Source organism: Elaeis guineensis, chromosome 13 (genome assembly GCF_000442705.2).
Source record: "Elaeis guineensis isolate ETL-2024a chromosome 13, EG11, whole genome shotgun sequence".
In the NCBI taxonomy this organism is placed as follows: Eukaryota; Viridiplantae; Streptophyta; class Magnoliopsida; order Arecales; family Arecaceae; genus Elaeis; species Elaeis guineensis.
The window spans coordinates 67,610,935-67,626,156 of NC_026005.2; the positions used below are offsets into that span (position 1 = coordinate 67,610,935).

General features: G+C 43.5%; 1 protein-coding gene across 1 annotated transcript in view; it reads left to right on the plus strand.

Annotated features, from left to right (window-relative positions):
• Positions 1 to 1,027: 1,027 nt before the first annotated feature.
• LOC140850856 (protein DWD HYPERSENSITIVE TO UV-B 1-like) overlaps positions 1,028 to 15,222 on the plus strand; it is a gene marked incomplete at its 3' end in the record, with an annotated part of 29,108 nt that continues 14,913 nt past the window's right edge. The window contains 2 exon segments of the mRNA XM_073247516.1: positions 1,028 to 1,181; positions 2,654 to 2,720. Of these exon segments, the coding sequence (XP_073103617.1) occupies positions 1,150 to 1,181; positions 2,654 to 2,720 (99 nt within the window).

Consider the following 15,222-nt stretch of genomic DNA (forward strand, 5'->3'; position numbering starts at 1 on the left):
TAGATACCAATTAAGTAGTTATCTATCTATATTCGTATTCTTTTGTTTTTTTTGATGGATATGAATACTGCTATTGGTTGGATCTTATTCTATCTACTTTCATCCCCATCTCCAAATTTGAGAAGATCCGCTCTTTTATTTCACTATAATGGGCTGACCAAGGCTCGCACAGTGGAACAAGGCCCATCTAAGCTGATCCAGGCTCATTCAACAGTGGGCTAAAATTAGGTTTGGCTCCAACCTAACACATCCATCCCACTAACATCTACTAGCGTTCTTTCAAAAAGAAAAAGAAAAAACAATATTAATATAACAAAGTAACCTCACCATATAAGCTTTCGAGGATAGAGACATCGGTGATTTAGGTTGGTGTACATTGTAGCCTGATCTAAATCTAACCTAAAAAATCATTGGTAAATCTAGTTACATTTTTAGCCTAAGCCGATCTAAATTATTGAGTTTGCTACTCAATAGATTTCGTGATTAATCAGGCTTTAGTGCCTGGAACTTGATCTTGAATCCAATTTGGCTACTTAGACCAAAACACTATAAAATATCAGCCAGTCACACAAAGTATCACATAAATGGCTTATCTTGCCACCTATAATAGGATGAGAGATGCACATCATAAGCGTAATCTCTACTATCATTAGCTGATTTTGCAAAAGGCTTCCTTCCACAATTGTAACAGGATGAGAATTGCACATTATGGGCACAACCTTTACCCTCGGCCATCACTTTTCTTCCAATTGCAAGTGGCAAGATAAACCCGTTCGATCTAATTTTTTTTGAAAAAAAATAATATATTGGTTTTCAAGGTTGTTGCAAGAAATTGCACCAAATCTAACCCAGCCTAGCCTATTCAATCGCACCATTGGTAGAATAAGCGGCTCAGCCAAATCATTGAGTTTGTCGAGTTGGTTCGGGTCTTCATCGCGCTACGTGTACGTTCTTTATGTGACAGTCATTTTTACAAACAATTAGAACGCAAGAAGAACGCCTAACGCGTTGCTTTATTCGGTACTTTAAATCCTAAAAGAACTACGAAACTTCACCCGTCGCTATTCCCATCCCGCTACCTCTCCGGCCTCCCAATTTTTCACGCCGATCTCTCGTCGCAGAGGGAGAGAGAGAGGTGGGAAATCGGCCATGGCCTCCAATATCTCCCAATTGGTTGCCAGGTAGCTCATGAATCTCTTATCTCATTCATCCCTACTCTTATTTGTTTGGACAATGGGATTCGATAGATGTTTTGCTTCTGTTGTTTCTTTGAATTTCTCGAGATATTCACTGCAGAAAATAAATCGTCTAATTTGTTAAAGATTTGTCGATTCTATTTGTTTCTTTTGGAAAAATTGATTATTTCAGAGGATAGGGTATCATTCTATTAAACAAGGTGAAAAAGTGTGATTTTTGGATGAACTCCTGGTGGGATGATTTCCCCGCAAGGAATTGTTGGGAGAAAGATTAGTTTTTGATTAAGATATGGTAAATTAGAAGATGAACAAATGTAAAAGAATTCATAAATGATGAAAAGACATCTTGTTTTCGCCCCCGCCACCCCGCCCGCCCCCCCACCAACAACCAAAAAAAAAAAAAAAGGAAAAAAGAAAATGAAAAGGAAGACATTTTGTGAATGTAGACTGCTGCATTTGTTGATACATTTCGTGTGAGTCTGTAGACATTGCTTTCATGCTCGGTTTTTTCACAAGTTTGGCAATCATTTACATGCCTGAGCCACAGAGAAAGGTAAATGCGACATGAGACAAATTTAAAGAATTATTTAAGTATTCACGAGGGAGCAAACTCACTTAAGGGCTCATTCTTTGGGAGGCATGAAACCCGGGAATCTGCAAACTATCCTCGATATTGTGCCCCCAAAGGACGAGCCCTAAGCGAGATCAAAGACAGAGTTATTTAATGTGGGTCATGTTGAACTTTTTTTGTATTTAGAGAATGGGATGGATTAATATGATAATGGGAAATTCCTACATGAAAATGGCTAGAATTTCACAGCAGATTCCTTTTGTTTTTGCAAAACTCTATATTTCTATAGTAGATTCTAAAATGGAATGGATTGTAGCTGTATCAATTTTTGAAATAAGTTTGGGGGCGTTTGGATGTCTTGCCATGACATTCAAGGATAGCATGCACAGCCATGCCAAAGTCCCTTGCTTTTGTTAGCTTATTCAGTTGTTCAGTTGCTTTAATGCACTAATATATTGTTAGAATGTTACTACCAGACAGCCCTTAAACAAGTTGTTTGTTGATGTTGATGATTAATTTTGTGCTTTTAATGTTTTCTGTTTGGAAGAGCTGTTGCCAAGAATTCTGCTCTTCCATGATAAGATGTTAACACCTTTTGAAAAATTCATGACGAAAAATATATCTAGCTCTATGCTTATCTCTAGGTTATGTAAATTAATTTTATACCCAGATGTATCTAAACCTTTTTCTAGCACTTAAAGTTTGAAATATACAAGTAATTTACATTATTTTGGTGTTTACTTCACTTAGTAAGTCTCATGACTTTGCTAGTTATGATAATATAACTTTTCTGTAATTTATATATTTGCTGTAAATCATTTTCTTATGAATGTCGTGCTGATTTTGATAAGCTTTAGATTAGCTAACTCTCAACGTTGTTCTTTAGGTATCTTAATGCTTGTAGGAAGCAGGAGGTTCTACCTAATTCTTCTGTTTTATCAAGTTTCTTGAAAGTAATTTCTCATCATACAGAGCCTTATTTATCTCTATTTCTTTTGGTTGAATACTTTGATCATGATGACTGTTTGTTTTATATCATAAAGTTCTACCTTTGTCTGTTTATTGAGTTTCTTGAAAGTAATAACTATCGCACCATATATCTTCATATCTTTTGGTTGAAATTCTCCTACTATCACTTTTTCCTATCTCCATTTAATCATAAAGTCATTTTTATGAGTTAAATCCAAAAAAAAAAAAAAAGATTAGATAATATGTATCAGTGGTATACTTAAAATGTAATACTTTTCATTGGATCTTGTCTTGTTATTTAATTTTTGGGTAGTGCTATAAACTATGTAGTCTGATGATCTCGAGAACTAGAGGTTCATATGAAAACCTTGGGAAAATAGTATAAGAATGAGAACTGTCTGGTGCACTGACTGTGCTGTTCTGTGGGAGAAACCAAAAAGGAGGAAGCAGACAACTTATATGTACACATTGCTCATCAAATGCTAAGCTGGTCATATGCTGAAAACCAGAGGATAAATGCTATCTGGTTTTGTATCTTTCTATTGATTCTCAAACTTTTATATAACATGCCTTGACATCTAGCTTGACTCCATATGTGTGGAACAGTTTTGCTGAGTAAGGTTCATTGGGGTGACATCTTATTCTTCATTTTCTACCCCACAGCTAGCAGATAGTAAGCGCAGGGAACTACAATACCTATTCATATGACTCCTAAATATGATAGGTGAAATAAAAGCAATGATGAGTGTAAGAGGCTATTTACTTCATGATCGATGTTCTTTGAGTCATGAGTCGCATTATCTTCTGAAAAAGTTAATTCACCAATGTTTTTCCTAAGAAAAAAAGTATAAATTTTTCTGTTTTCCATCTCTGAAGATTTTGGATGACCATAAATTGTTGCTGTATTAGAAAAAGCTCTTTTCTTCATGATACTCTGTTTTCTGAGGGACATCTCAAGCATGTTTTTAAAAAATAAACTCACAGATCATTTTTCCAAGAGGAAGCTCTTATCTTTGCTGTTTTCTGTCTCTGAAGATTTTGCATGATCTTAAACTGTTTCAACCTTAATCAACGAGGCGTATTTTTTCTTCTCTAAATGAGCTATTTTCTGTTTTTCTGGATCGGAATCTGCAAGTTTTGCGCTAGAATCCTGTATTTTGTTTTAATTGACTTGAGATAGTTTATGATGGATGTCATCAACGTTCAGACGTGTAAGTACTGAGTGATGCCTTCAGACATTGAGTCTCTTCACATGGCGAACTAAGTTGATTTCAAGTTTTTGCTGCAAGATTCAAAAGGAATAACTTTCAATTTGGAGAAATTAAAATCATCTAAAAGACTAATCATGTGATTGTTTTATTAATGTTTCATGGAACTTCTAATCCTACTGCATCCTATTTTGGTTGGGGGAAAATAATTGTTGATGGAGAAGGAGATTCTACTAGTGATGCAACTTAGCAAGAGGCGAGGTGTATATTTCCTTCTTTCGCTTCAGTTCATTAGCTTGAACTAGGAGTTCTATATGTATTAGGAATTAACCTTTAGAAAATCTACTATAAGGGCTCTCCATGACATGTTTCTTTGGTTCTCCATACAACAAAAACCTTTGCCCACATTAAACTAAAGTTGACTACTGGAAATGTTGCATCAAAGGATTCAGAGTGACTTTTCAAAAAGCTGTTGACTAGATGCTAATCCACTACTAATCTTGAGCTATTGAAAAGGAAAGACAAGAACACAGTGAGCAAATAGCAGTAAAACTAATGGCAATCACAATTATAGTAGATGGATGCATGGAAATAATAGTGACAAAAGTAGAAAATAATTGAGAGATAAAACATATACATTCAACACCACTTGCACTAACTTTGCTTGGTACTGGCCTATCTCTGTTGTCCTATTTTACCAGTAAGATTCTGGAACCCCACTACTTGGAATTGAATTGGACTTCCTGCTTCATCTTTTATATCCATTTAAAGAGCAGGTCAATATTTAAATTTATCCACAATAGATCCTCTTGGACCAGCTCCATCCTTGCCCCACTAGCACATCCACATTTCCTGTTTCTTATATGTGCCTCATATGCAATTTGTTGTATATGAGCAAGCATCCTTATCTTGAAATCCAAAATCTTATTATTTATTTTTGCCTCTAATACTTGGTCCTGTATGAAGCCATCTCAACATTATCATACCTGCTGCATCATTGTTTGCGTATGCACTTTTCTCTTTTTTTCTTAACCATAGTTGTCAAATGGCTCAGGTGGCCCGAATAGATGTTACCTAAGTGGTTGCCTAGGTGCTTATGTGACTCATTTCATGGAGAGGAACTGAATCATTCTTTGATTCAATTATTCCATCTATGATATTAGACTTTTGTATTAGTTTTGTTAATTGACATTTTGGCACACCTTAAGGCATCCATGATGAATGTAAACAATTAAAATCACTTTAAAGATACATGATAGTTTATATGGCTTATACCAAACCATGGAATAAAACTAATAGAAGTATGACATGTATCACCTATTTAAGCTCAAGTCGTAGAGATTGTTCTCGCCTACTCATCAGCCTTGCTGGAGGCTAACTTTGGTCTAGCGTTTTGATTAATTCACATCTTGTGGTCCCTTTGTTTAAAGTTAAAGTTTTGGTATATTAATTATTTACTTGTTTGGTGGTCAATTTGATACATCCCACTCCCTTATTTTCACATGTCATTTGTGTAAACAAACAACTTTATAATATGCATTTGTGTGTGTCTACACACACACACACATGCATGCATGTGTATATCTATATGTATATGTCATAATTATAATCATAATTATCTAGCTTTTTCCTGACTATTTAGGGTCATTTTTATGAAGCCTTATTCACCAAGTATTTCTATCTAGGGCCCTCTTTGATGTTACTGCAAGTTTTTTCATATCTTTCCTCACAATCTCCATCCATATTAATTTAGGCCTTCCTATTCTTTGTTTGCAACCATCAGCACAAACTAAATCATCTCTTTATACGAGCCTTCAGAGATTTTCATTGTTTATGTTCATGCCATCTCAATTGATTTCAATTACTTTTCCTTCATTTGTGCAACTTTTACAACTCCTCTAATATATTCATTTCTTAATCCATCCTTCCTAGTCTATATGCATGTATGTGTAGCATGTAAATATACATACACGTGTTTACGTATTTATGTATATGAACGTATATAAATAAAGTTTTCTTGTGTATTGTGTATATGTATTTATATATAGGCATAAATGTCTACACATGCATACCAGTTGTTGACATGCAAAAATAGATTATGTATACATATACAGGTACAACTTTTATATGTATATCTATGCATATGGTCTTGGAGTCTTGCCTAGGTGCTCTTGATCTATCTACTAACCAGTCACCACCTGTAACAATTTTTTCTATAGTTGAAAAGTTATTATGGTCTTATATCGGATTTTTGGTGACCCAGTTTTTCTTCAACACCAAATTATATGTTATCATACTATACTTAATATCCACATAATATCTCTTTAACATCCTCATCATAACATAAAGGGTAATTAGCATATAACCCCCTACATTTTACATCGATTTGCAAATACTGCCCTACATAAAAAAATCGATCAATGTCAACCTTACATTTGATAACATGTTGCAATATGCCCTTCTAGTGACCCAATTTAGGTCTGAGGCTCCCGCCGGCGATTACGTGGCACTATTTTTGCCACGTTGGTACCCTCTAATCCCATTTTAACCATGTCGTGTTCTTTTTCCCCTCTTCTTCCTTTTAAACCCCCCCAATGAGCCCCCTCCTTCCCCCGCACCCCTCCGCTGCCCGCCTCTCCTCCCAACCCAAGACCTTCGCGAATGTCTTCATCGCGATTGTTGGCTCTGGCGTCCTCTCAAAGCGAGGGGCCCGGTGATGGGTATGGACTATGCAAGGGGCCCTGTGATGTACTCTCAAAGCGAGGAGACGGAATCAGATTCTTCAGACCAGGTTGAGGAAGATGGAGGTACTAATCATTCAGCGAGGAAGTTGGGGCGTTTAAGTGGTGACCTGGAGGTCTATCACTTAGGAGTTGCTAAATCTTTGTCTGCTTCTAAAAAGGTCAACAAGCCTACAAAGATGGATCAAAAAGTGTATTCCCATTTTCCTGACGGAGCCACAAGCATTTATACAAAAGAAGTAGAATCTTACTCCACAAAAGGGAAGCAGAAAGGTAAAACAAATGAGCTCAATTACTTCTGGGATGTTGCATTGATGAAGAAGGGCCAAATGCCAGAGTCTAGTGAGAAGCTACAACCGCCATTAATCAAGAAGTACAATGCAGAGAAGAAGTGCAAGGGATGATTGATCTGGAGACTTCTTCACAGCAGCCAATTTATTTGCGTGATTATGGCAGTGATATGTTGCATGAGCGTGAGGAGAATTTGGATGGAACTTCCAGGTTACTGGGTAACCAGATGCGAGTTTACATGTCAAGGAAAGGAAACCATCCTTTTGATGCTCTTACTATTGAGGCTGATCATCATGAAAGACCAAGCATGTCCCTGTTAGGTTGCAACTCAGTGAAGAAGAAACCAAAAGTGAGGCTAAAGCTGTGTGTGTTGACGAGCCAGATGAACCTCTTTACCAACAGTCTAGTCCAAAGCAGCAAATCAATGACCACAATGTCATGAAGAAGAAGGGAAAAAGAAAAGCAGATGCTGCATCTGATTCTTTGATTGTGGCAAATCCTGAGCTGGTCATTCAAGAAAAAGGAACAGCAGGTGTAGAGCCAGAGGGAAAGTTGCAAAAGAAACCATTTGCCGTGATCACACCTACAATTCACACTGGTTTTTCATTTTCCATCATACATCTTCTTTCAGCTGTCTGAAAGGCAATGCTTACTCCCCATGCAGAAGATTTGTCATTTATTGGAAATCATCATGAGAAGAAAGTTGGTAGACTGATGAGAGAAGAGCAGAACAATTCGGTTCAAGTGGCCAATGGCACACAGGCACCCCATTCTCATGAGAACATGGATGGACATACTTCAGAGCATGTGGGTTAGAATTAAGTTACCTTCTCTTATAGTTTAAGAGATCGTCAGTCATGTTAGATCGAATCCAGGAGATCCATGCATTCTTGAAACACAGGAGCCACTTCAGGATTTAGTCCGTGGAGTGCTGAAAATATTTTCCTCAAAGACGGCACCTCTACGGCATCGGTGTCGCCGTCTACACCTTCGAGGGCATCGACATGGTCCTCACCCTGGAGGCCGAGGCTGCCGACAAGGCCAAATTCGGCAGGACCCTGAGGCTCTCCATGTTCTTGATCGCCCTCATCTACGGCCTCTTCAACGTCCTTGGCTATTTGGTCTTCTGCGACGAGACCCACGATATCATCACCACCACCAACCTAGGCACTGGTGTGGTCACCGTGCTAGTTGTCACAGGGCTGATTCTCGCCCAAAATTTTTGCAAGAATGCAAGCCTTGTGCGGCACTAGACCCACGTCTAGTTCAGCCTCTCGGTACTCTCCTCCCATAAGGGACATGATATCAAGGCACATAAGGGAAATATCACAGATTTTCTTTATTCCAATTCCCAATAAACACTGGATAATGGAGACCCGCCCACAGTCTCACCGAAATCCCAACGTACCCACTCCTTCTGCAAACCAGCAATTTTGGCTTACATAGGCGGTGGACAATCTTCCCCCAACTGCTGGGAACCAATTCAGAACCGTTCCCATCTGTTTGGAGGGCAACCGCTCCAAGGAGTTGGGAGCCAACTGCTGTCAACTCCCCCAAACTGCTGCTGGACAGCAACTGACCAAGGCAACCGAAGGCAACTGTCGGGCCAACTCAGAATCCCGTCCAACTGCATGCCAAGGCCCGGGCTGCATACGCCCAAGACCAGGCTCGGGAGCCACCCTGCGCACCCTTGTGAACTCATGCGCGCACGCGTCGGCCGTGCACGCCCATGCGCGGGCAGATGCCACGCGCGCCTATGCGCGGGCTGATGCCACGCGCTCTGCTGTGCCGTTGGCTCGTGCGTCCTGCTGCCGCTCGCGCCTTGTGCCGCACGCCTCCGGCACCATGCGCATCCCTCTGCGCATCCTGCTGCCGCACGCGCCCTGTGCCGTGCGCGCCCTGTGCCGCACGCCTCCGGCACCATGCACATCCCTTTGCGCATCCTGCTGCCGCACGCGCCCTGTGCCGCACGCGCCCTGTGCCGCACGTCTCCGGCACCATGCTCATCCTTCTGCGCATCCTGCTGCCGCACGCGCCCTGTGCTGCGCGCGCCCTGTGCCGCACGCCTCCGGCACTGTGCGCATCCCCTTGTGCATCCAACTGTCGCGTGCATCCAGTACTTGCCGCACACACCCTGCTGCGCGGCGCGCTCGAACATGGCGCCAGTGCGCTGCCCATGCGCACCCCAACGCGCGCCCGTCCATGGTGTCGCGCGCTGCTGCATCTTGGCACCCGTCTGCTGGTGCCAATACTCGGCCTGGCCATACGGGCACCAGGCCATGCCTTATCCTCGCAGAGCTACGCCAAGCCTCTGCGCACTTGGGATTGGCACGGTAAAGGCATTAACCCATGCCATCCCAGGAAGCCAGCTAATGGGGCTGTGACAAACCTCCGCCACCCGAAGATCCCGACATCCTCGGAGGGAGGTGTGACAAGTAAGTTTGGATCGCCTCTCTAAACTGCCACAAGGATGTCTCCTTCTCCCAACTAGCCTCGTTCTCTTTGTCTTGTTGGCACACCAAGCAAGACCGGACATAAGCCTCAATGTCCTCTTCCATCTTCGCCCATACAAATGTACGGGACAAGAGAGCAATCCTACGCTCCCTTCCCGGGTGTCCCACCCATTGGGACTCATGGGACTCCCTCATGAGTTGTCTTCTTAGTCCCCCGCCATCAGGGACATATAGTCTATTATTTTTGCCCACCAATAGACCATCTACAACCCAATATCTTCGGATCACACCATCCCGAACCTGTTGAAGCAGCTTTTGGTAGCCTTTATCCGACTGCACCACCACCCGAATCCTATCGGTGCAGTCTGCTTCCACAGAAGAAATAGCAGCAGCCATTTCCACAATGCCTTTCCTACTCAAGGCATCAGCAACCTGGTTATGCCTCCCAGGTTTATGCTCTCCTTCCAAGTCATATTCCGCCAACTCCTTAGGCGACATACTGTAGGAAGCTTTAGCAGGAGGTCTTGTGCCGGGCACAAGATCCATCTTGTGGTCCGCAGCACGTCGAGGCAGCAGCCCCTTTGGCAACTCTGAAGGCAATACATCACCGAATTTCTGCAGAAGTTCAGCCACCTCCTTTGGCACCGTTGCTGTCTCATCAGGGCCCACATCAATGAGAGCAGCAAGGTAAGTTACTTGGTCCCGCTTCCATCCACGGGCCAACTGCATGGCGGAGACCATCTCCACCTTTGATTTGCAAACACCAGCATCCGAAAGCATGCTGCACTCTGTAACAAAACAAGGTCTCTTCTCATCATGGATCATCAGTCCATTCAAGTGTGGCCATATCGCCACTTTGGCAGCGACAAAAAAATCATTGCCAAGGATCAAATTGTAGTCGTCCAGCGGAACCACCATCAGGTTCATGCGACCATCCCATCCGCCAATGGTCACTTGGACGTCAAAGGCCATGCCCCTCACGGCCTGGGCTTGGGAATTGACTGCCTTGATACGGCTCGAGTGTTTCCCCACACTCAAGCCTAGAGTGGGTACTATCCTTTCAGCCACAAAATTGTGCGTGGCACCACTATCCACCATGGCTGAAAGCTGATGTCCATTGACTTCCAAGCGAACGAACATCAGTTTGGGGCGTTCCTTGGCTTTCTCCGCTTGCATTGCACCAAGCAATTGCAGTGGTGCAACTTGGTGTGTAGCCTCTGAATCAGAGTCATCACAGGCATCTTGAGCAATAATGGCACTTATCTTGCTCTTGTTGGGACAATTGCGAGCAAGATGAGGACCATTGCAGATGAAGCAACCAGGATGAGGATTGGCTTGATCCCTCCTTTGGTGGGAACCCTCCACCTTAGCCTTCCCTTTATTAGCAGCATCCATGGTCCGCTTCTCGCCAACATCCTTTGGCCTCTTCCTGTGATTCGAAAACCCATTGCTGGGCTTACTGATTCGCAAATCCACCAAGGCATCAGCGGCAGCCAATGCGGCGGGCAAGTCCTTAATGCCTTGCCGTCGCAACTCCAATTGCGCCCACGGTTGTAGGCCAGACAGGAAATTGAATAGCCTGTCTGCCTCGGACATATCCCTTATGTCCAACATAAGAGAGCTGTACTCCTTCACATACTCTCTTACTGATCCGGTCTGCCTCAACTTCTTTAGGGAGTCCCTTGCAACCCATGCGGTATTGCAAGGGAGGAATTGCTCCTTCAATTCCTGTTTCAGCACCTCCCAAGTGTCAATTTGTGGCCTGGCAACATCTTCCATTCTGGTTCGCCACCAGAGTTTGGCATCCCCCACCAAGTACATGCTGGTGATGGAGACTTTCTCCTCTTCAGGAGCATGCGCAGCCTTGAAGTATTGCTCCATGTCCCACAAGAAATTCTCCAAATCTTTGGCACTCCGCATGCCATTGAAAGACTTTGGATCAGGGACCTTCATCTTGACGGGCGCATCACCCCGCGAAGGATTTTGCAGCACCGTCTTGAGGAGTCGGACATCAAATTTCATCTCCTCCAATTGTTGCTGCGCCATTGCCAAGGCTTCCTGCAGCGGAACCAATGTGGCCAGCGAGTTCTCCACTTGCGACCACAAAGGTTCAGCGGCTTCAATTTGAGGCACACCGAGCATTGCTTCCAACCGGGACAATCTCTCACGGATAGCTTCCATGTTACCACCCGTTCGCATGAGCGCCACCCCCACGCTCAATGTTTTGGCTCTCAAATGGCCAAAAATCCCTTCACTCAAGCAAACCTGCTCTGATACCAACTGTCACAGGGCTGATTCTCGCCCAAAATTTTTGCAAGAATGCAAGTCTTGTGCGGCACTAGACCCACGTCTAGTTCAGCCTCTCAGTACTCTCCTCCCATAAGGGACATGATATCAAGGCACATAAGGGAAATATTACAGATTTCCTTTATTCCAATTCCCAATATACACTGGATAATGGAGACCCGCCCACAGTCTCACCGAAATCCCAACGTACCCACTCCTTCTGCAAACCAGCAATTTTGGCTTACATAGGCGGTGGACAATCTTCCCCCAACCGCTGGGAACCAACTCAGAACCGTTCCCATCTGTTTGGAGGGCAACCGCTCCAAGGAGTTGGGAGCCAACTGCTGTCAACTCTCCCAAACTGCTGCTGGACAGCAACTGACCAAGGCAACCGAAGGCAACTGTCGGGCCAACTCAGAATCCCGTCCAACTGCATGCCAAGGCCCGGGCTGCATACGCCCAAGACCAGGCTCGGGAGCCACCCTGCGCACCCTTGTGAACTCATGCGCGCACGCATCCGGCCGTGCGCACCCATGCGCGGGCAGATGCCACGCGCGCCTATGCGCGGACTGATGCCACGCGTTCTGCTGTGCCGTTGGCTCGTGCGTCCTGCTGCCGCGTGCGCCTTGTGCCGCACGCCTCCGGCACCATGCGCATCCCTCTGCGCATCCTGCTGCCGCACGCGCCCTGTGCCGTGCACGCCCTGTGCCGCACGCCTCCGGCACCATGCGCATCCCTCTGCGCATCCTGCTGCCGCACGCGCCCTGTGCCGTGCGCGCCCTGTGCCGCACGCGCCCTGTGCCGCACGTCTCCAGCACCATGCACATCCTTCTGCGCATCCTGCTGCCGCACGCGCCATGTGCTGCGCGCGCCTTGTGCCGCACGCCTCCGGCACTGTGCGCATCCCCTTGCGCATCCAACTGCCGCGTGCATCCAGTACTTGCCGCGCACACCCTGCTGCGCGGCGCGCTCGAACATGGCGCCAGTGCGCTGCCCATGCGCACCCCAGCGCGCGCCCGTCCATGGTGTCGCGCGCTGCTGCATCTTGGCACCCGTCTGCTGGTGCCAATACTCGGCCTGGCCATACGGGCACCAGGCCATGCCTTATCCTCACAGAGCTACGCCAAGCCTCTGCGCACTTGGGATTGGCACGGTAAAGGCATTAACCCATGCCATCCCAGGAAGCCAGCTAATGGAGCTGTGACACTAGTCCAGTTGGGGCTCTACATCAGCCTCTTCTTCATGTTTCCGGTGATGATGAATCCTGTGTACGAGGTGGTGGAGCGGTGGTTCTGCGGGAAGAGGTACTGCTTCTAGCTGCAGCGGTTGCTAGTAGCGACAATGACTATGTCGGTGATGCTAGTGCCCAACTTCACCGACTTCGTGTTGGGCTTCGTGCTGCCCGTGGTCTTTCACCTGAAGGTGTTTGGAATGGAGTTGGGGTGGGGCGTGGTGGCCGCCGACGTGGGGATCGTGCTGCTAGGCCTAGCGCTGACGGTGTCCGGAAGAGGTGGATTCTCCATTATCCACGTCACGGTTGAAGTTGGGTTAGAAGGTACTAACATGGCAAAAATAGTGCCACGTAATCACCGGTGGGAGGCTCAGACCCAAATTGGATCGCCGAAAGGGCACATTGCAACATTTTATCAAATATAAGGTTGACATTGATCGATTTTTTTATATAGGAGGGTATTTGCAAATCGATGTACAATGTAGGGGGTTATATGCTAATTACCCTAACATAAAATTAACAAACACCCTATTCTTTAGTAATAATTTATCATCTTCTTTCTACAATTAACAGAAAGCCATATGAAAGTTCCTCAGTGAATTCTTTGCACCAAATACCTTAGAATGAGATCTTCTTGAATAGTTGGCCTTACTGGTTTGGAACTAAATTCTTCATTTATATGCTGATCATCTATTCCACAGTTTTATGGGATGGCTTATTAGTTTGATCTCTCACTAATTTGTTTAATTTTCTATGTTTCTCATGTTATCTAAATCACAACAACTATACTTCTCTAGTTATTATGCATGTAATTGTTTTATAATCTTTTTGAGAAAATAGTTAATCAAACCAATCCTTTTTAAAAAACTTTTGTGCATATCATTTACTAATCTAGTTCATCCCAAAGCCTTATCCCTATCTTCTTTTCGAAAATGCTATTAGGTTCTATTGATAGTCCAATGATTTCCTACATCACCTGCAAATTATCTAAATCAAGAATCTCTCATGGAAATCTCCTTTCCCTCAATATAGGTAATTATAAACCCTCTCATTACTTTACTAATTTTCTATAGCTACCATGTTTAGCTTAAGATATACTAAAAGGATTGAACTTTGACTTCTATGGTAGTAGCTTCACTGCATATTAGGGGTGGCAATTGGATTGGGTTGGGTCGGATATGGGTCGATTTGATGTAGATTAGGTCAAAAATTTGTCAATTTGAACCCAACTTGTTTATTAAACATGTCAAATATTCAGATCTGAACCCAACCTTTTTATCGAACCAAGAACCCAACCTGACACGCATCACCCATTTACTAAATAGGTCGAATCAAATTCAATGCCATAAATAGGTTAAGTGGGTTTTTAACAGATTAAATAAATTTATACAGGTTAGACGGGTTAGGTTAAACAAGATAGAAACATGCTAAGTGGGTTTTAAATAGGTTAATTAGGTCTAAATGGATTTAATGGATCAAGTAGGGATAGCAATAGCAATTTTAGCCGATTCTCCAGTTACATGACTCGATTATAGAACTTGGGGCAGGTATGGGTTCTAGAAAAAAATATTCAAAATGGATTTGGGTCATTTCGAGCAATGGTATGCCCCATCCCGAATTCGACTTGATATAATCTTAATCGATATCTCCTTTTTAAAATTATAATTAATGTTTCAATGTACCCGACTCCACCCGACCCCACTCTTATCTATCCGACCCGACCCGCATCTCTACTTGACCCGACTTGATCTGAAGCGGTTATGGGGCGGGTACGGGTATTGGCCAACTTGACCTATACTTAGCCCATTGCCATTCATAGGGTCTGGTTATTACTTGATCCAATTATCAAATAAGTCAAAAATGGATTAAACTGGTCAAAGGTATAAACCTAAACTCATCCTGTTTAATAAATTGGTCTAGATGGGTTGGCTTGTTTATGATCCAAACCCATTTATGTCAAATCGAATTTGCTTAAAGTGGGCCGTTTGTGGGTCGGATTGATGGATTGGTTCAATAGGCTTCTTACTCTGAAATATAGTAAATAATTAAGTGTATTACGCATCTTAGCAAGTACCGAAACATAGTGAACAACATAGTATGAAGAAAAATATAACAATAGAATTGATAAAGATGCATGCTTATAAAAATTCAAATAGCTAATAACTATCTTATAGTACATATCCATAAGTACACTTTGTACTGTAACGTTATTTTGAAACATTGGAATGCTTTTGAACAACTGGTATCATCAGCATTTGTGCCTTTTATGCAAAATT